At 53.5% G+C, this 21623-nt stretch overlaps 1 protein-coding gene across 1 annotated transcript in view; it reads right to left on the reverse strand.

The window, feature by feature from the left end:
• Window positions 1-21623, reverse strand: part of NID2 (nidogen 2) — a 53215-nt gene that overhangs the window by 18351 nt on the left and 13241 nt on the right. The window contains exons 3-10 of the mRNA XM_065403163.1: window positions 18268-18500; window positions 14293-14990; window positions 11934-12083; window positions 11605-11850; window positions 10028-10228; window positions 8495-8725; window positions 2917-3060; window positions 931-1059 (exon numbers count right to left, since the gene is read on the reverse strand). Of these exons, the coding sequence (XP_065259235.1) occupies window positions 931-1059; window positions 2917-3060; window positions 8495-8725; window positions 10028-10228; window positions 11605-11850; window positions 11934-12083; window positions 14293-14990; window positions 18268-18500 (2032 nt within the window). The remainder of the gene's footprint in view (window positions 1-930; window positions 1060-2916; window positions 3061-8494; window positions 8726-10027; window positions 10229-11604; window positions 11851-11933; window positions 12084-14292; window positions 14991-18267; window positions 18501-21623) is intronic.

Below are 21623 nucleotides of genomic sequence, written 5' to 3' on the forward strand. Positions count from 1 at the left end.
GCATCGCCATCTCTATGCTTCCACTCCCACAGCACACAAGGGCCTGGCAGGGCTGGGATGGGGGCCTGGCCAGAGTGCGCTGCGCTCTGGTGATGCCCACTGGCTTTACAGCCCTCGGGGGGTGGGGGGACATTACAAGCCACTACAGCCCTCAGGATGCTTTAACTTGTGCTGATGGCCTGCACTGAAAGATGGCGGAAGACCACCTTTGCCCTGTCCCACCTCCCAGGGCCCGTCTTCACTGCAGGGTTAGCCTGGTGATTTGCACCCGGGTCCAAGCTCCAAGTCAGCCTTGCCCAGGTGTGAGCAACCAGCCTGCAAAGCCCGGCCTGCGTCACTGGGTCCTCACTGGCGCGGCGCTCCCCCATGCATGTCGGTCGGGCTTCTGGGGGGCGCCTTCCGCGGCGTGCGGGGAGCTGAGTTGCGGGAGAATGTGTCTGTCCTTCTGGGGGACATTGTGGGACGGCAACAGAGGACTAGCAGCACTCGGGTGAGCTACCGGAGTGAAAGCCGCCCCCGAGCGCTCCCGTGCCACCGAGCTCAGGGGAGAGGGTTCGGTGTGCGGGCCAGCGCCCGGACTAGCGCGGCGGGGACGACCTGAGGCGTGCCGAGCGCAGCACTGGTGCAGCTGAGGAGCCAGTCCTCCCTCCACCACCCTTACGCACGGGCGGTCCCCTGGCAATCAATGGGGCAGCTCCCGGGAGGGCAGCGCCAAGCAGGGTGAATACGGGCGGCACGACTAGGCCCTCCTGGAACGTGCCCCAGCCAGTGCTTGGGGCCAACTCTTGATTAGTTGCCAGGCGATGGCAAAGCTCCCTCCGACTCCAGAGGGAGCAGGGACCTGAGAAAGAAGCCTTTGGCACGAGCTGTAGCAGGTAGGGAACGTACAGCGGGGGTGGAGGGAGACTCGCAAAGGGGCTTGACACTTACGCACGCACACGGGCCTGTCGACTGCCAGCTGGTACCCGCTGGGGCACTCGCACCTGTAGCTGCCCGGAGAGTTGATGCACACGGAGCGGTGGCCGCATCTGCTGAGGCTCTCCGCACACTCGTCGACGTCTGAGCAGGAAGAGAAGAACCCGGTTACACAGCCGGCTGGGTAAAACATTTGCTTTCGCACTTCCCGGGGGCCTCGGCGCGGGGGTCTCCGTTTAAACCGGCTGATCAGGAGCGTAAATGTTCCCTTCCTAAGCACCGGTTTGGCTCTTTCAGCGGGAACATTTTGCCCCCTTCCACTAGAACCAGTGAAGGGCGAGAGAAATATCTGCAGATGAGCAGATCTATGAGCTCTTTCATGTACTAACAAACAGCAGCTCAGGCGGAGGAAAACACCAGCTCTACTCAAAGGCACGGAGCCCGATCCTGATCTCGCTTACCCCAGCGTAACCCCACTGATGTGTATGACAGGCACCGAGGGCAGAATCAGGCTCCGAACATCCCGCTTCCCCCCAAACACGTCTAGAATTTCCTCCCTTCCAGCAAAATTCTTGGGAGACTTTTCCCCCCCTCTAAAAATGTTCAACATAATTAGGGCAGGATGACAGGGCTAGAGCCTGGAGCTGGGCCAAAACCCACAACCAAGCTCCTGGAAACTTTGGATTCCAGTTCAGCAGCGTAAGCCCAGCACTACTAGACTTGAGGGAATCTATTCCCACCTCTGCCACAGGCCCACAAAGGAGGCAGCGTGGTCCAGGGGATAGAGTCAGGAGACCTACGTTCTCTTGGCCTGAAGAGTTACCACAGGCAAGTCATTGTGCCTCTCTGCCTCAGTTTCCCCGGTTGTACAATGCTGCTGCTGACTTTCTCTTGTAAAGCGCTTGGAGCTGTATGGACGAAGGATGCTACCTACTAGGTAAGTATTATTCTATTACTATGTGGCTTTTCTCAAGTCACCGGCCCAGATCCTCCAAGGTACGTAGGCGTCGCTCTCGGTGGCCGGAGGCTTTCTCAGCCCCAAGCTAGGCACCCAGGCTCTCTGTACAACGCACGGGGCGAGTGAGGCTCCTCCGACAAGGATCCTCAGAAGCCAGCAAGCTGAGGGGGGTGCTGCCAAAGCTAGCCGGGCGGGAAATGCCAAGGAGCGGGGATCAGGTGCCTAGGCCGCTGGCCTGGTGTTCTAGGCTGATGGGCCAAAGGTGGGCACCTCCCTCAGCTGCAAACCTGCTCCTGAAGACAGGCCCCTGAGCCAGGTCAGTCATCAAGGCAGCCCAGGCCCTAGCAACCGAAACCGTTTCTGTCTGCTTCTCACACCCGCCCGCCCGCCATCTCCCTGGGCACTGGCGGTCTCCGTGTGGGTGCTGTACTGCACCCCCTTGCATCAGCGGCCTGCTTCCAGCCCCCCTGCTGCGGGGTCTGACAGGTGTCGGGCCTGAGGCAGACTCAGAACACGCCTCTGGGGTCAGGCCCTGCCGGCGTGATGGGATCCCTGCCTGAACTGAGAATCCTTCAGGCCTCCAAGGCTTCAGCTTCGGCTTGAGCTGGGCTCAGAGCAGCTCGTTCGCTGGGAGGTGGCATCGGCAGCTTTGCAGATGCCAACTGGCGGAAACTTAGGAGCCTTGGGGATTTAGGCACCTCCTGGGTTAGGCGGCAGCTGAACGGCGGCTTTGGAAATGCCAGTAGCACCTAAATGGCGGACTCAGGCGCCTAAAGAGGCAGAAAGGCACCTAAATACCTGTGTGGATCAGGGTCATACCTGCTGTCCCCCCCAGTTTCCCCATGACCATGATACTTACCCTGCTTTGAGCTCGTCTGATGAAAAGTGCTGCGTACACTCTCACTAAGCGAGTATCATTATAAATCTCCCTTCAGGAAGGATGTACAGAGAAAGGCAAGATGGCGGATTGCAGATCGCCAAGCCTGACCTGCAGAATTAAGCCTGCGGCCGGCGAGAAGCCGCTAGCGGTGTTCTCCACTTACCCACGCAGTCTCTGCCGTCTCCCCGATAGCCGACCGTGCACTCACAGGTGTAATCCAGACCGGTGCCCGGCTGGCACCGCGCTGTCGTGTCACACGCATGGGTGCCGTCGTAACAGGGGTTCGCTGTGCTCAAGTCGGGGCCACCTAGATTGGCCGGAAAGCAAAAGGCAAACCTGGATGAGGTGCCACAGGACGGGTGTTTATATTACAGGAGAAGCCAGACGCCCCCACTGAGATCAGAGCCCCTGGGCACTGCAGAGACACATAGCAAGAGTCCCTGCCCCAAAGGGAAGGAAGGGAAACAGAAGTGAGGTGACTTGCCCAAGGTCACCCAGCAGGGCAGTGGCAGAGCTCGGAACAGACCCCAGCTCTCCTGACTCCCAAGTCCAGGGCCTTACCCACTAGCCCACACTGCCTTCCCAGGGCACACAGCTGTATCGCATGTGCGAAGCAATGAAGATGCCGTTAGTGCAACTACAGCTTGCCCCTTGACCACCGTATCACTCGCACACAGAGCAGAAGGGCCAAGTTCTCGAACCCACCAGGCATTCTGCATCCCCATGTGCCGGACGCAGAGCGGGGGAAGAACATCCCAGGTCAGTGCAGCTCTGGAGAATTGTGTCCTAGAGGTGCAGAAAGACCCAGGCACACAATGGTGAGTGAGTGAGTGAGTGAATGCACCTTGCCTGCTGGCGCTTTCTAAAGCTAACCCATGCACAGCCGGTTACCCCAAATACAGACAGAACTACAGTATGTGCTGCTGGGGATGCAGCTATTGGCTAATTTAGGGTTGGATGCTGCTCTGTCCTGCATCCCATATAGGCACTAAGGAGGTGGAAGGCACTCCCTTAATCCGCTAGACGGGCTCCCCATATACAGGCCCCTCCTGCACGTGGCGCAGCTTTGGCTCCAGCCAACACAACAGCGCCAGGGTGTCCCCCCCAAGGAGCAGGAGGAAACCAGGACGCAGAGTGTGACTCCGAAACAATCTGCCCCCAGGCTACTCCGATGCGCTGCCCCATGCACGGGCCCGGGCAAAGCCAGAACTGGCTCTTGAAGTGCCCTGTTTAGGGATGTCAGGGAAAGATTGAATTCGGCTTTGGACTTTGTCTCTAGGTTAGAGAAACTACCTAAAACCTCGTAATTCACTGGCAAGATCAATTCAAAAGGTGAGGAGCCTGACCCAGCACCCAGTGGAGTCCAAGGGGGTCTTTCCCACGGAGTTTGCATGGATGCTGGATTGGGCCCTGGGGTAGAAATTTCAAAAGCACCTGAGTGATTTAGGAGTCTAATCCCCATTTTCAATAGCACCTAGGTGGCTCGGGAGCCTAAGTCTCAGGGAAGTCAATGGGAGTTAGGTGCCTGAATGCCTTTGAGGATCTGGGCCTAGGTGACGTAGGTGCTTTTGAAAAGGTTGCCCCGGACCTGTTGCAAGTTTGGGATGAAATCGAGAATTGTTGGTTTACGTCTCCTAGAAACACCACCAAAAAAATCAACAAAAGGAATTTCCAAGATGGTAAAGTTCCACCAGCTTTAAATATAGATAGACCAGTCAGGACCAAACCCTGAAGTCTATAGTCAGTTCTTACACAAGCGAAACTCCTGTTGACTACACCGTAAGACATGAGTAAAGACTCGCCAGCTTTCAACCAAGATCGTAATTCAAACGATTTAGTCTCCTCTGCTTCTGCGTTTTCCTGGGTTTTCCTGATGGAAACTGGCATGATCTACATTGGCCCATCTGAAAACCAGCCGGAAGACCAGCCCAATTTATAACGTTATCAGCTAGAGGGAGCAGGTGTGATCTACTACACATTTGGACAGGTCCCAGAATACCCCTCTGGGTAACGAATGCAAACCACAAAATCATTCCAATGGCTGGAAGTTGAAACTAGCTAAATTCAGATGGGAAATGAGGCGTACATTTTTCAGGGTGAGTAATTAACCAGGGGAACAATCGGTGACCATTTTTAAATCAAGGTTGGCTGTTTTCCCAAAAGCTCTGTGGCAGGAATTATCCGGGGGAGGTCTCTGGCCTGGGCTACACAGGAAGTTAGATTGGATGATCACAATGGTCCCATCTGGCCTTGGACTCCATGAATCAGAGTCCGTAGGGCTGGATTGTGGTTTCACCAATGCACGGGGGCTGGGAAAGAGCCATGACTTCCCCCACTCCCCATCAACCTGCACAGGAATCAGGGCCCTGCAAGGGCTGCTCTCCTACCAGGCTGCGATGGGTGATACAGGAAGCCCACATGGGGGAGCACTCAGGCATTTTACAGCCCCTTACTCACCAGGGCGCATGCTCTGGGCCAGAGACAAGCTTGCCCGGCACAGCGTAGATTCAGCCCAGCACGCAGGAGTGGCTGTAGCACCAGAACTCCCACTAGTGTTGACGTGACTCCGGCAGCTCCAGCCCAGGATCCTATTACTGAGAATGCATCGGACCGGCACTGGGACCGTTCCAGCCCAAGCCCCCCGGGCACATGTTGCCTGGCTTTAGGGAGGCTGCCGGGGCTTCTGCTGGCTGTGGCCGGAGCACAGCCCTGCCTACAAATCGCAGCTGCTAACTCCAGCCCCAGCGCCAACCTTCCCCCAGCGAGGGGCGGCGTGGGCCCAGTTTTGCTTTGGCCCGCTGGCTGCATTGTTCGGAGCTGCCTGCGGATCTGAATCGCCCCAAAGTTCTGAGGGTGCTGGGACCTGGGTCTTCACGCCCATCTCTGCAATCAGCCCAGGCTACGCGGACTCGGCCATGATCCTGGTGTAATTCGTTTGCTACCGGCCCCTGACATGGAGACGTCCCTGAGACGCAGACTCTGAATCCCTCTCACATTTGGTCCCGGCTGTGCTCTCAAAAGGCTCTTCCTCTATCCCATTACTGCACTTGGCTAGTGTCCCCCTTTGGATCCTTTATGGCCTCTATTAAATAGCTTGACTTTCTGACCCCAAGAGCTGGAACTAATTTACTTGCTTAGGGTAGGAGGCTGGGGAGGCTTTTGTTCAAGGAGCGGCTCCTTAAGCAGAGCACATACACCCTGCACACGCCCTATCGCTTCACCCTGTAGTGGGAAGAGCTCTCCACTCCCAGGTGATTGCCCCGCGCCACGAGAGTCCACATGCCCTTTAAATTCCACACAACATGCCCTTTAAATTCCCCGGGGTCAGGAAGGGAAGAGGAGGGTCAATAGCTCTGGCTCCCAATTACTGATTCAGAAAGGACACGGCCCCTTTTACTCCATCCTCCTGGAAACAATGAGGCTCCCAGAAAGTGCAGGCAGCTGTGTTGTTCTACACGCATTCCAATTAGATAAGAGCTCCCTGGGGACCAACAGGGAGATTGGGTTTCAGGAAGACCCCTCTTCGGCGGGATAACCAGCTCTAGCGCGAGAGCGTCCCCAACCTAACCAACCAGACGGTGGCTAGCACCCACCCACGTGGCCTTAATCAGCTCTCTCCTCCCCACATTTACATTATAGCCACACTTCGGGCCTTCCGGCTTCTCTGTCCTTTCGCCACGGACGGCGATGTGCAACTCAACAGGTAACGACGCAGACACAGCCGGGGCCTGATCCAGCGCCCATGGAATCTTTCCACTGATGCCGGCAGGCCCTGGATGCACCCAGAACCATGCTCACTGCGCGTGTGGTGCTACGAAATACACTCAGCACCACCTCCTATCACCCCACTCCAGGAAATAAAAGTCTGCACAAGGAACGCAGCATCTGGCTCCAAATCTGATCCTGTACAGACATCATGAGAGCTTTTCTTCTTCTAGCTTTTCTTGAGCGACTCCTGTGCCAGTAGATTAGACAGAGATTACACACCCACACACACATCCCTGTACACAGAACTCCCAGGAAAGTTTCATGTAGAATCTGCTTTGGCTGGAGAACAAAAATAATGAAGCAACAACGTGAAATTTCCACCCCACTCTGCTAAAGTGCTGTCCTTATGCTGCGCAAGAAGGGATTGAAATGGCTAGATGGGTAACACATGGATGTCCCGGTGCATTTTCGAATGAGGAGAGACCAACCTAGCCATTTCGTTCTCTAACACAGTCTGTTAGACACCACCATAGTAGAGTTGGGTGGAAAAATCCCCGTTTTTGCTTCTTTACTTTTGTCTTAGAGCCAAAGCCGAATCTCGTGAAAGTTCAGAAAGCCGGGGGAATGTTACCACTTTCTTGACTAAAGTTTTGAAGTTTTAGGAAGCAGCAGCGGCTGCTGGGAAATGGGGTTCATTGTATTTCAAACGATGGGCCACTGGATATTTCAGCATGGAGACAGACCTCTGCCAAGAGAAGGCAGGGGGAGATGTGTGTGTGGGGGGGAGGGTACTTGCTTTCCACCCGGCCCCTCACTACGTTTTTTCATGGCTGGGGAGGGGGTTGCACGTCCAACAAACACACCAGAGCCCGGAGTTCTGCCTTTCAGCACTGAGGATAAAACTCAGTACGAAGGAACACTGCATGGTTATTCTGGGCCATCTCTGTCTGCCGCGTGGACAGCTTTGTACCCCTCCATGCAGCAGAGTTTACAGCGGGAAAGAGCTGCCTCAAAACCAAACCGAATGTATCTCAAAGCACAGCATATGCCAGCCAGCGAAACCTCCGCTGGTACCCCACGCACTCAGACTAACAGCTTTCGCTGTGGGCCGAATCCTGAGCAGATGAGGTCCTGCAGGGATCTATCATAATGCACGTGCTTAGCAGGACAAAAAAAATCCAATCCCTTCATAGTCATCTAACAGCAGTGGGAAAACTCCACCTGGGTGAAACGGGGCAAAGCCAGAGGCCAGCGGCGTTTTGCCCAGGTACACACGGCCTAATTGAGCTCCACAGACATTTTCTACAGGGCTGTGCTATTGGCGCACATACAAGCCTGTGTGTGCTCACAGGAACTGTATCATTCCACCAGCAGTTACCCCCAGGGCCAGACTGCCACTTGGACCATGCGCCTGTGCAGAGGAAGAAAAATTCCCCTTGCTCTCTCGCATTGGCTACCGAGACTTTTGGTCTGGGGCCACTGGAGTCAGCCAGTCATTCATAGAATCATAGGAGATTAGGGTTGGAAGGGACCTCAGGAGGTCATCTAGTCCAACCCCCTGCTCAAAGCAGGACCAACCCCAACTAAATCATCCCAGCCAGGGCTTTGTCAAGCTGGGCCTTAAAAACCTCTAAGGATGGAGATTCCACCACCTCCCTAGGTAACCCATTCCAGTGCTTCACCACCCTCCTAGAGCAGACAAACAGAGAGCTTTGACTCCACCTTGCCCAGCCCAGCCAGTGCAGGAGGTGGTACAATACACTGCCAGGAAATCACAACCCCCAGGGACCCAGGGGAAGCAGGGGAGGGTTGTGACTCAGTGACACAAGGCCTCTCAGGTCTAGTCCCGGTGGTGCAGCTCACCACTCCACTCACAGCCGGGCCTGTAGTCACATTAGACTGACACCGATCTTCCCTCCCCTTGCCGCCTGCTATTTTAGGCCACGCTGAAAGCAGGGGCGTTGCACCGGCAGGGAATTCGGCCCCTAGTTTCAACAGGCCGACTGAGTCGAGGATGACTCGGCAGAGCTCACCTTCTCTGGAGCCAATCTGGTTGGTGATGGCGTAGCGCAGGATCCGTTCCTCGTCGTTGTACAAAGCGAAGATCCGATCCACGCTCAGCTGCTGGACGGCAGGAACGTCCCTGTGGTGGCGGGCGGGCGGGCAGTCGTGGAAGGTGATGTTCTGGTGCAGTTGGTAGGCAAAGGTCTGGTTGATGCTCCCAAAGGTGAGGAAATACTGCCGGTAAGCTGTGGAAGTCACGGCTGCAAAACAGTGCCAAGGACCCTGGTCACACAAGCATGCGGTAGCTTGATGAATTATTATTATTTGCACCGCAGCAGTGCCTAGAGGCTCCAATCACGGATCCAGGCCCTGTTGGGCTGGGCAATTTCCAAACGTGGAGTCCCTGCTCCAAGGAGTAATGCAACAGCCGGCGGATGAGCCCAGGCAATGGAGAAGGGGTGGGGGAGAGAATGAAGAAAGGAGTAAATACAACATGTTTTCACAGACTAATTCTGTGCACTGATGACCATGATACTTTCGCTCACTGGAGATGTGAGCACTGGGCTTGGGCCAATGGCCTCTGGTTAGCCCTTTTGACAGGAAAGTCCGGTCGAAAAGCGGACCTGACAGCGTCCAGTCAGATCTACTGACCGGACAACCAAAGTCCGGTGACTGCGGGTGGGGGAGGTGCCGGGTCATCACCCACGCCGGCCCCTACTCAACTGAAGCCGCTTCCTACCTGCGTCAGGCGGCTGCAGCTCCCAGCCCCAGCTCTGCGGAAGAGTCCCTCCTAACCAGGCCAGGGTGGGGAAGCCAGGAAGAGCAGAGAGCGACAGGGGGAGGGGGAAAGAGGAGCTAAAGGGGGCGGGGCCTGGGGGAAGGGGCGGGGCAGAGGCAGGGCCTCAGGGAGGAAGAGGCAGGGCAGGAGAGATGCTTGCGGGAGAGTCCATTTTTAAATATTACGAAGTTGGCAACCCTAGCAGGAAACCTAGTGATTTCACGAGGAAGCAAGCATGCATAGCACGGGGGGGGGAGATGGGGGGGAGGCTTCCTATCGCTCAAGCGTGACTCCTGCAGCCACGCCAATCTCAGACTACAAAATCCGAGTCAGGGCTCAGATCTGGATTCCAAACACCCCAATATTCTGGACTGTTCAGTTCCTGGCTTTCAGCTGATCCCTTCAGCAAGGCAGAGACCATCTGCAAAATTCAGGGGAGGATTTTGATCTGGGATTTGGACTCCATCTCTGCAGTCCAGCCCTTTTCGGCAGGGAGGACGTTATATGAGGCACAGAGTCCCGGAAATGCACCAAGTCCTTCTGCCTAGAAAAGGGAGGTGTCCCCAAAACAAAAGGGGAAGTGAACGTCCTGCAAGGAAGCAGTTTCTCTGCAGATAACGGTGGAAAATTTAAAAATGGCCACTGGTTACTGCAGAACGCTGCAGAATTTCAGTGTGCATAACATGCTGTGGGCAAACACGCCAGTCTGGCTAATAGCAGGCTAACATTTGCTCTGCAAAACAAAACACACAATGAATGAGATCCCGGGCACCTCCAATCATACCTGAGTGAGAGTAGTGGTAAAGTTCCTTGTACGGTGCAATGTGGACAGTAAAGTTCTCTGGAATGAAAGGCAACTGGCCCTGAATATGTGTCTTAATGCTTAGGTAATTTTCTGGCCCCAGGCCATCAGCTGTTTGAGTGATATGGACTCTCTCCTCTCCTGGGTAGAAGGTGACGTCCAAACTGTGGGTGAATTTAGCACCTACAATGAACAGGGAAGAAAATCAAGCTCTGTTTCAGCTGTTTTAATGGATAAACTAACGATCTTTTTACCCAATTCTTAGATTATATTTGAAACCGATAACACAAACTGATCGTTAGCCCAGAGCGGATAATACCGACCTTTTCTGAAGCCTTTGGATTCAAGAGGCTGGGTTTAAAGATCTGCATGTGCTAATATCACACACGGCCTCCCAAGCTGAGCACCACGTCACATGCATCTACAAAGGGGAGACTAATCATCCGAGTCGTTACCCAGCACGGAATAGGTTAACGCTGCTAGTCACTTGGATTCCAAACCCGAGTTCAGAAGTACTGACCGGATTTTTTGGCAATAACGTTTTGGGTGTAAAGGCTGGGCCAATGCTGGTTTAATGGGATCACATGGAGATGGAGATTCTGCATGGTGTTTTAGCTTCCAAGTCTGTGGGGTCTGGGAGCACCAGGAGACCGCACACTTACGCCCCAGTCCTCGGAGGTATCGTGGCGCCTACCTCCCACTGGCTACGGGCCTTAGTCCCAAGAGGGGAAAATGCCTCTTGCCCCTGTAGTGAACCCTCTGGCCCTTTCAGGAGAGCTCCAGAGAAGACCAGCCAGAGGACAGTGAGTGTCCCAGAAGGGGAATAAAAAGGAGGAACGGGGGTTAGGGTGCTCAAGGCTGAAAGGCACCAGGTGTGAGGAGAGGAGGGGAAATTTAAGGAAGTACGTAGCCATTACACAAGACAACCTGTTAATACCCCTGTCACAGGGGTGGCTTGCCCTTACGGGCCAGAGGCCCGAGGCCTAGCCAGGCCTGATTACACCTGTGTTGGATCAGGTGGTCCCACCGGAAGGGCAGCAGGAAGCCGCCGCGACAGGGGTCATGAGAGTTGCTGAAACCACCAGGGGCAGGGGACCTGGCCGTGAGCTGGAGCCAGAGCCTCAGGCCAGCAGGGGAATTGTGACGGTGATGGCTGCAGTTCTGGTTTGCCGTATGGACAAAGGAAAGAGAAGCCTGGCCAGGAGGGCCTGGGAGAAGGGAATGTAACAGGAGAGCCCTGAAGAGGGGAGAAATTGTTAGCAGGGCACTGCAGAAGCACCCCTGGCCAGGAGGGGGGGCACGACAGGCAGCTGCCTGCCACGATCCCCCAGAATAACTCATTTCCTCCATCAATAGAACCTGGCCCATAACTTTGGAGATTCAGAAGGTGAAAACAAGCAGCACCTCAGACGACGCTGGGCGTTCCTGACGATTAGCTGTTCCACCCCACTCCTCTCACTCCTTGAGAGCCCCCCCCAAGTCAACGGGAGAGGCTCCCCTGGGGGTCAGTGGGCCCCGGCCCACGCCCTGTTTGCATTGCGTACTCAAACGTGACTTACCAGTGACGCTAAAGCCGTTCTCGTAGCCTGGTTTTTCCAGAGCGAAAAGCCACCCGAAGAGACCTCCGATGGGAGTCAGCGGCATGAGCGCCCGAGCTGCCGGCTGAGGTACGTGGCTAATGGCAGTGTAGGCTCTCCCATCGTTTCCAACGATGTAGGCATGTAAGTCAACGGCACTAAAATGTACGGGCGTTCGTCCCACCAAGAGATTCCCACTTACTTTACCGTTGAGACGGTGAGCGGCCCCTGGGAAGAGGACACAACACCTTGGATCAGTCTCAAAGAACAAGTCAATGCCAGAAGCTCTGCAAACACCCGCTACAATTTACCTTCTGGCAAGCAGTGTCTGCCGTTCCCATAGAACTTGGACTGGCAGTGGCAGCAGAAGCCGGTGGCATAGTCAGTGCAGAAGGCATGCTGGGAGCACTGGCTGTGGTTCTGTTCGCAGGTTTCCTTGCTGGCGGTATTGTACGTGAACCCTACATCCAAAGCACAGGTTAGCACGTAGTAAGGAACCAGGCCTTAGCACGTCACTCTACTAGCGAAGCTGTACAAACCCGGACAAAAACCTTCAGATCTTAAAGGAAACCTCACAACATCTGCCCTCTCGCTGTCGTTGTTTGGAGTGGGAAAACACAGCGGTCCCTTCAAGGTGGGGGCATCCTGTGCAGACAAAGCTCTCACTGACTCCAAAGGGAGTTTAGCCTGCAGCAGGACTGCAGGCTCGGGGCCTGTGTCTCAAAAACGTTTTCCACTGGTGAAAACACAATAGGTGTTCCACTGGTGAACAAGATGAGAGGTGCCCGAGAGACACAGCCAGTGTGTTCCACTGTTCCCCAGTTCTACCCAGGTGCCAGGCATGTAGTAGTGGAAAAATCCATCTCAAGGAGAATTGCAGCGGTACAGGAAACCTGCAAACTCTATTCCACCAGGGGGTCTGCAGCCAGCCAGTGTCCCCCATCCACAGGGGTGAATTCCCCCCTGCCCCAGACTTGGGGTGGGATGGGTGACTGTGTGAATGATTAAACCCAGCACCTCCACTGGCCATTCTCAAGGGTGCACATGGGGAGATGTTCCTAATTAGCACCCTGTACTGTCAGAAAGGCCAGTTGTAAAATTCACGTAGGCTGGGAGGTTCAAAGGGGCTTAGGAAGTTAGGCACCCAACCCCGACTGAAGATCAAAGGGATTTTAGCACCTAACTCCTTAGCCCCAACTGAAAACTCCAGCCGGAATCCCTCCTAGCTACTGAGAGACACCGTCACCATTGCCTGGGCCCAGGCCAGACCGTGACCCCATTGCAGATGCCACCATTCACTAGAGCGAAGTGGCTTACAAACCTGCAACCTTCGTGGGAATCGCCATAAACGAGCCGGAGTCCTAGAGTTCAGTGCAATCACCCCTGGGGTGACTTTGGCCCAGTGTACGTGCGCACACAACTACGGCCTGCCTAGGGGCTCTCAAGCATTTGCCTTGGTAAGGGCCAGTTCCTAACCGCCCGTCGTTGCAATGGCTGAAAGGTTCAATGTCTGGATTTTCTTGCTTTTCCTGGGCAGCTTGTATTTCTCACCAAACAGCCGGGCTACAGTACTTTATCCGGCAGCTGTTAAACATCATGCCTCATACTTCAGGAAGGCTGGAACCCCCAGCCCAGCTCTCTCTGCACATTAATAACAACTCCTTACTCTCCTTCCCCGTCACTCAGCTCCTCACGACTCAGGAGGAGGTCTGGCAGAGCGCCTCACGGCTTGTGCCAGCTGTCATAGGGACAGACAAGCGCAATGGGCCAGCCAATGCAAGCCTCTCACACAAAGACGCTACCTCCCGCTGTGACTTATTACCTTCTCCCACGTTCCCGCCCACCTTCCCCGATGTAGGACCAAGGGATTCGACCCTGTTACAATGTCCTTAAAACGTCTCCAGAACTCTCAGATAATCTCGCCTCCTCCACCTGGTCCTTGTGGAGTATGAATTAAAGCAGAAGTAAGCTTGGAGTTCGCTCTGTTCCGGATCATCTAATCCCCCTAAGAGTTCACACGGCTCCCCTGCCTTTTGGGAGCCAGGGTGGCTCCTCACACCCTTGCTGCAGGAAGTTAAACAATAAGATTTCTGAATATTACAAGCATGTGTAAAATGTGTCATCTCAGCAGTTAGTTCCCTGTGGTGGAGAAATCTCTCTCGCCCAAAGCCAGCGTAGGGTTATACAGTGATCCCCTCCCAAAATAACAATGCCCCTGCCACTGTATTATCGGTACTTCCCCACGCCAAACCTTAAGCTAAATCTCCCTTCCCGTTAATGTAGCTGAATTCCTGCTCTAGTTAAGGGTATCAGCACTTGGTGTCACTCTGCTTTCAGTTCACCCTGCTGGGGTGAAGGTCATTTATTGCTCAGTGGATACAAGATTTTAAATTCTGCGGGACATCGCCAAGTTAAATCGCTCACTATGGGCCACATCCTCAGCTGGTGCAAATCGGCGTCGCTCCCCGGACTCCAGTGGAAGTCTAGCTGGCTTCAATGCAGTTGATGCCAGTTTACACTAGTGAAGGTTCTGGCTCGATGGATCTTAATTTCACTCATTTCCTAATCAACAAACGAATTTCCGGTGAAGAGTGCTTTAAATGTTGTTAGCTACAAAGAAACCCAACAGTTGGAAATCAATTATGGACACTTTGGGTTCACGTCACTTACCCTCTTGGTTAAAGCTGCCGTCTTCGTCCACACCAACTACCTGCCTCCCACGATTAAAGGGAGGGGAGTTCTCTGGGTAGCCCTGATGCATGACCTCCCCCTGTGGGTAGACTGGAAAGATGTCCGTCTCGGACAGTACAGCGTCACTGTCTGGGTAGGGCTGGACATTGTCCTGCTCAGTGTTTGCTGGCAGCCCCTGGGTCGTTAGCTCCAGCAGGCTGTCCTTGGTCTCTAGTGAGGACGGGTTTCGGATTCCTGTTTCTTGGGAGGACTCCACTTCATCTTCCAATGCAGGAGGCGCCTGGGATGGCCCTTCCTTCGTCCCGTGCATTGGAAGATGGCTGGACACCGGATACGGCAATGTGGATTCCAGCTCCGAACCCAGCCTGGCCCCGGAGCGTCTTGGCTCGCTGTACAAATCAAGTCTCGTGTAAACATCAGGCACCTCGGTCGGGTACTCAATGTCGTCTTCTTCGTTCTCGTCATAGAAGGGCTCAACATAGTCTATGTCCTCCTCATGATAGTCAGCGTCCAGGACGTTCTGCTCCAAGGTGGCGCTGCTGAGCGTGCTCTCCAGAGGTTGCCGGGAATGCCCCACGGAAGGCTTTTCGCCAACTTGAGCTGGCATGACGTTGTCCAGCGGGGAGGTGCTGCCAATGTGGAAGGCCCATACGCCAGGAATCCCTGAGTTGCTTGTTCTAGATACAAATTACAAACAGTTACATGCAACTACTATTTACTGCTGCTTACAAATCACAGAGCGTCCCATCCAGCAACTCCTGCTCAGACAAAATCTCCCGCTGTGCTCAATGGGAGATTTGCCTGAGGACAGACTGTACAACTGGAGCTACTGGTCGAAATGCTCAGAAATGGCTAGTGATTTGAGGGGCCCTGATTGCGGGGGGGGGGGGGGAGGGGGAAGCAAACACCTGAAACACTTTAAGGGGCCCTGATTTTCAGAAAGTGCTAATTACTCACCCTCTGAAAAAACAGACCCCTTTAATAATAATACCGAGCCCTTACCTAGCTCTTCTCATCGGTAGATCTCCAAGTGCTTTACGAAGGGGGATCAGTATCATTATCCCCATTTTACAGATGGGGAAACTGAGGCACAGAGCGGGGCAGTGACTTGCCCAAGGTCACCCAGCAAGCCAGTGGCCAAGCCAGGTCTCCTGAGTGCAGTATTCTACCCACTACACTGCCTCCCTTAAGGGGCCTCAAATTGCCCCCCCTTAAATTGGAATCGCTCGTCCCATTTGAAAATTTCGGCAATGATCTTTCTGGCACAGGAGAGGGTCAATATTTTATGTCAGGAGGAAAAATCAAAGTTTATTTCTTAGAAAATCTCATTCTATATGTTTTCACAGCTGTTTTTTAATTCAATTTGATGAGCTCTACCCAGCCTGCTATTTGAGCTGCGCCAGGCCTAAATAGGCACTAGTGCCTTGTGGGGAAAAAAAGTTTCTTTAGAAACAGTTGTGCTTTTATGTCACATTTTCTGCAATTTTTTTTCTTCCCTTGTTCTTTATGGCTGAGGTCAGCTGTGTGCAGGAGAACAGCTGGTACTCGAGAACAGAGATAATGTACAGAACGGCTGCCATTTCACGAGCTCAACGGCTCCCATTGTTTGGATGAAATCCTCCCTCTGTGCAGAAGGCCAATACAAGGCCTATATGACACGTACGGACCATATAAGCCCAGTTTTGAAGGCTTCCCCGGTGTCCTGCCTCTCTGTACATGGGTGAGTTTCAGCCCTACTGAAGTCTTTAACGGGTTGGTGACATCACAATCACTTCCACGGCAACTGATTCTGATGTCTCTGGCTCTTTAAATTTCTCCGAATTCATAGACTCCTAGACACCTAGGGCTAAAAGGGAGCTCCAGAGGTCATCTAGTCCACCCCGTGTGCTGATGCAGAAGTAAGTACACCTCAACAAGCCCTGACAGGTATTTGTCTAACCTGTTCTTTAAAACCTCCAATGACGGGGTTTCCACAACCTGCTTTGGCAACCTATTCCAGTACTTAACTATCCTTATAGTTAGAAAGTTTTTCCTAATATCGAACTTTAATCTCCCTGGCTGCATCATAAACAGATCACTTCTTGTCCTCCCCTTGGTGGACATGAAGAACAACTGATCACCTAAGTTCCCTGTAAGCTGCACGGCCGCGCAGCAGCCTATTTAGCGCCACGCAGGCGCTCAGGGAACCCAGCCGGACCTGCCATGACCGGGGGAGGGGCACCCCTTCCCCGGCCCCCAACCGGCCGCGCCACCCCTGCCCGGACCCAGCCGCGGCCAGATCGGGCCCAGCCGCAGCTGCAGCAGTGCGGCACGGCCCGACTCCGGAGCGGCCCAGACCCAGGCATGGAAGGGGCGGCCTGGATCTGCTGGGGCCGGGGGAGGGGCGCCTATCCTGCAGCCCCAGAGCTCCCACGGCGTGGAGAGACACCTCTTCCTTCCCCCGTCCTCCCCCCCGCAGCCCAGGTGTTGCTGCAGGGAGAGAGTGCTGGGGGGGGGGGGGGGAAGTCCTCTCTCCCTGCGGTAGCCCCGGAGCACCCTCCTGCACCCCAAACCCCTCATTCCTGGCCCCACCCCAGAGCCCATGCCCCTGTACCCCAACCCTCTGCCCCAGAGCCCCCCTCCCACACGCTGAACCCCTCAGTCCCACCCTCATCACATGAATTTTGTTATATGCACCAATATGAAGGTGGTGTGTCATATTAGTGCACATAACAAAATTCATTCTGCACATGGGTGGGAAAATTAGAGGGAACCCTGCTGATCACCCTCCTCTTTATAACCACCTTTGACACACCTGAAGACAGCGAGCGTGTCACTATAACAATAGCCTGTTCCTCAAAACCTGGACTGTGTTCTACCTCACCAAAAGCGCCGAGGAGCACTGGCAAGAACAGATGAAATCCTGGAGCCGCTGAAGTCCATTGACTTCAGTGGAGCCAGGGCTTCACCCAACATATGGGCTTGACCAATGTCAATACACAACCCATCTAGCCAGCTTGTTTTCATACTTCCCATGTCTTAGTGGCACCTATTATGTCCTCCAAGCCAGCCAGCTCATCAAGTGATCCATCCCGTCGCCCAGTTCCAGCTTCTGGGAAACGGAGGCTAGGGATACCATCCCTGCCCATCCTGGCTAATCGCCATTGATGGACCTATCCTCCAGGAACTTATCTAGTTCTTTTTTGAACCCTGTTATAGTCTTGGCCTTCCCAACATCCTCTGGCAAGGAGTTCCACAGGTTGTGTGTTGTGTGAAAAAAATACTTCCTTTTGTTTGTTTTAAACCTGCTGCCTATTCATTTCATTTGGTGACCCCCTAGTTCTTGTGTTATGAGAAGGAGCAAATAACACTGATTCAACTAGTCCAGTGGTCCCCAAACTTTTTACCTCGCAGCCTGTCCATGCCCTCCCCACCGGGGCTGGGAGTGGGGCCATGGCTCCGGGAGGAGGGGAACACACACGGGGTAAGGGGGTCAAGGCTGGGGCCACAGCTAGGGTGGGAGCAACGCCTCGGCCAGGGCCAAGGCCGACCGCCGGGACCCCAAGTGTGGGGCCAGCAGCCAGGACCAGCAGCCGGGGCCAGGAGCAGAGCTGGGTGGTGCTCCCTCCCGGCCCCACATGGGGGCTGGCCTGGGACCCAGCTGCACCCCCCAAACGTTCTTCCGCACCCCCCCCTAGGGGGACCTCTGAGCTAGTCAATACCTCTTTGCAATAACAGGGGTAAGTAAACTGTAGGAAACCATCAATCAGGGCAACAGGATCGGTATGCGTTTCTGCGTACCAGGATCCCAAAGCAGAAGACTGTTTCCAAACGGGATGTTTTCCCTGAGGCAGCCTCTGCTTTTAGCTCTGACAGATCCAGCAACCGGCATTTCAGCAGCCTGGGGTTGTATCTGATGAAAGAGCCGCGTTATACAGACATGCCGTTCAACGCGCTCCCGTCTGCGCTACTTACTGGTAGAGATTTTTCACAGACTGCTCGCTGCTGGTGACAGTGTAATACGGCCCTTCTCTCTTCAGGTAATCAGTTTCGCCTCTGCTGAAACCCACTCTGGCTGGCAGCTCCAGTTGGACGTTGTAAGACTCCTTGGGCCGAGTCCCAAAGAACTGAAGGCCGTCATCGGGATAAAGGAAAAGGGCGTAGGTGTCGGAGTCATCGTAGGCTAAGACTGCCTGGAAGGTGTTCAGCTGCAGAAGAAAGCAACATCACAAATGTACAGGAGACTTGTTAAACGGAGGCTTGGATGCAGGAGTCACCGTGAGAGAAAGCCCTGGAATGAGGGACACAAACTGACCTCACCTACATGGGACTTTGGTTTTGATGCAATTAGTTCACAGCAATTAAAAATAAGGGCACATCAAAGGGGTTTGGAACTCTGGGACCAGACTGGGTGACATTGTACGGGGAGACTTTGGCAAACCAGTAAAGTGCCTGAAACCACTATGGCTTATTGTTAAACGCGGCCTAGTCAGCAAGCTGTAAATTGGCCATTCAGCAGTCTCAGCTTGACCAAGATAGGAGGGGGGGAAGTTTTGGGGTGCCACAGAAAGGGCAGCTTGACCCCGCGTCCTTCCTGATAAGAATTGTGTTGAAGTTGCTGATACATGCATTTTAAAAGAGCAGGATGTGCCCCAGGAATGTCTATTGGGGTCTCAAGGCTGCAAACTCTGGAAAAACCCACACCTGGTTAATCAATAATCAGAAGGAGCCTCTTGCTTGCCCATTGGAACTGCTTGCTTAACAAGTTTTCTCTAAGGGACATGTCATTCTATTACTAATGTATAAATAAGGGAAAAAAGCTTGAGATAGTTGGACTCGTTTGGGGACTCTTTTTGGACTCTCCCTCTGGATACATCTTGCGGTCCCCACCGGCAGACGGAAGATTTGGCCACCGGAAGCCTGCTGCTATGTCACTCGAAAGCCACACACAGCTTTGGTAATTATCAAGGGTTGGGGGTGTTTTACTAATCTGTTGCGGATGTGTGTAAGTGCTTGAGACTAAGTAAAGTTTAGCTTTAAGTGAAAGCACTCTTGTGTTGTCCTGTTTGTGCCAGCCAGCTATCGGTCAGACGGCCGTGTCTCCCCTGATTTCCTGACACCACCTCGCACAGAGTAAAAGTTACCAAGAGCTTTGGGTTGAAAGAACCCCGGGTAACAACATCTCCTGTGATGAAAACGTGAGAGGTAGGGACAACGGCTAGGATTTGGCAGGAGAGTTATACCTCTGAAATTCTCTGGGAATTGGGCATCTCATTCCCTTGGAAAATCCCACTCAGGTGCTTAGCCAGAAAATCTGTCAATAGCAACCATCTCTTATCCCCTTCCCCCTGTATGTCCAGCATTAGAATTATTACAACCCTCCGCATCTTGTTCATTGAAGGGAGAATTATTACAACCAGCGCCTTTGGAATCTAGGAAAATAATTTAGTGTCACAATCTTGCGTGTGTTGCAAAATGATCCATAAGTGTGATATGTTCTGGGTGTTTAAAATAGGAAAGGGGGGAAATCGTCTCCCTGTTTTGCACGCACACACACACACACACACACACACACACACACACACACACACCTGGCATTCAAGAGAAGAGAATGAGGGACCTGAATATTCGCTGGAACTACAAGAAATGTGCAATCTGGGGCTTTTACCCTGAAGAGAGACCTCCTAGCATATCATAGGAAACGCCATGTGAAAAAATTGGGACTGGAATGTATTGCTAGAAATGCTGTTACCAACCCCAGCACTGTAGAGAGGAACAAATGCAGTGTGCGCCTTCCACTTTTCATGTGGTTTGTGTTTGACTGAATTCTAACATGGAATTCTTGCCTCAGCTCGCACAGGAAAGCAGCCAGAGATCGATAGCGGCTCACGAAGAACCAAAACCGTACCACATTCTGCATTCGTTATTTCGTATGGGAGAGAGTTGGCTCACTGGCTCAAAGGGATGTGGTTTAAATTGGGCTTAATGAGCTTTTTGTGCAATTGGTGCCAATGGTCCACTTCAAACAAGGAGAGAATGATCAGTTCACACCACAATGATCCCATCATGAGGCGTTTCCACGGTTTGGAAATCCAGGAACAAACTTCTACGGTATTGCTCACCAGCCAGTCAGACCATGAGACTCACCATCTGTCCATAGATTAGTCCTCAGTCTCCAGACATGTTATGTGTGAAACAAATTTTGCTGGCCCCAGTCACAGTCCCTAGGGAGCAATACAACCCAGCTGGCAATCTCTGGTCAGGACAGCAGAGGACCGAACAAGGGCAGGAGAACAGGGCTGCAGTCAGGAACAGAGTTCACCCACCAGACCGTGTGGGGACTGTGGTTTCCCCAGCTCTTTCTCCATTACCCACCTGCCTTTCACGCTGATCTGATGTTCAGACATAAACGACCCTCCCAAGACTGTCAGCGTCCTCGCTGGGGTGGGGGGAAACCGTGTTACATAAACAAGGGCTGTGCTTCTGTCCAACTGAGATAGGAACAAGAGAGACACCTGAATTTGCCACTGTGAGCCAGGAAATGCCCCTGTGAAGTTTTTTTGAGCATCCTCCGGCTCCAGGAAGACACATTATTATTAACGTGAAGCTAGATTCTGCTCTCATTTATACCTGGAGTCTCTATCTCTAGTCTCTATATATCTATATCTCTAGCCGTAGAATCATGGAGATGTAGGGCTGGAAGGGATCTCAAGAGGGGGGCCAGGCCGATGTGTTGAGGCAGAGTTAAATATACCCAGATCAGGGGTTCTCAAGACAAATTTTTGGGTGGTCTCAGAGTGCGGCTATCCATTCTTGCTGGTGGCCAGTCTCACATTTTTTCCTAAGCTACTTAATTTGCTTTAGGAAAAACAAATAAATATGCACATAGACACGTCCAAATCATTGTAATTTCTATACGGCTAGCTAGTAAGTCTGCTGTGAAAAGTGATATTAACAAACATACAAGGATCACTTTTCACAGCAGACTTACTCAGCCCTGGCAAGCCTGGGGACAAATTCAACCCTGGATAAGGGTCGGGGAAGGCAGCGAGGGTTGGGGACGACAGGGTGGGTGGGTGGCCGGCCGGGGGAGGCTGGAGCATGAAGCCCTGTAGCCAGATCCCAAAGCCCCACGGCTGGGGAACGGGGCTCAGGGAGAGAGCCCAAAGTTCTGCGGCTGGAGCCCAGGGCTGGAACCTGAACCCCCGCGGCCAGAGCCTGCCGCCTCCCCAGGGCTGAAGCCCAAAGCCTGAGCTCCACCACCTCTGGGACAGTGGGGAACTCACTGGCTGCCTGCTCCTCCAGTGTTGTGTCCCAGGTGTCTCCGGAGG

The sequence above is a fragment of the Emys orbicularis genome, chromosome 4 (assembly GCF_028017835.1).
Source record: "Emys orbicularis isolate rEmyOrb1 chromosome 4, rEmyOrb1.hap1, whole genome shotgun sequence".
Taxonomy (NCBI): Eukaryota; Metazoa; Chordata; order Testudines; family Emydidae; genus Emys; species Emys orbicularis.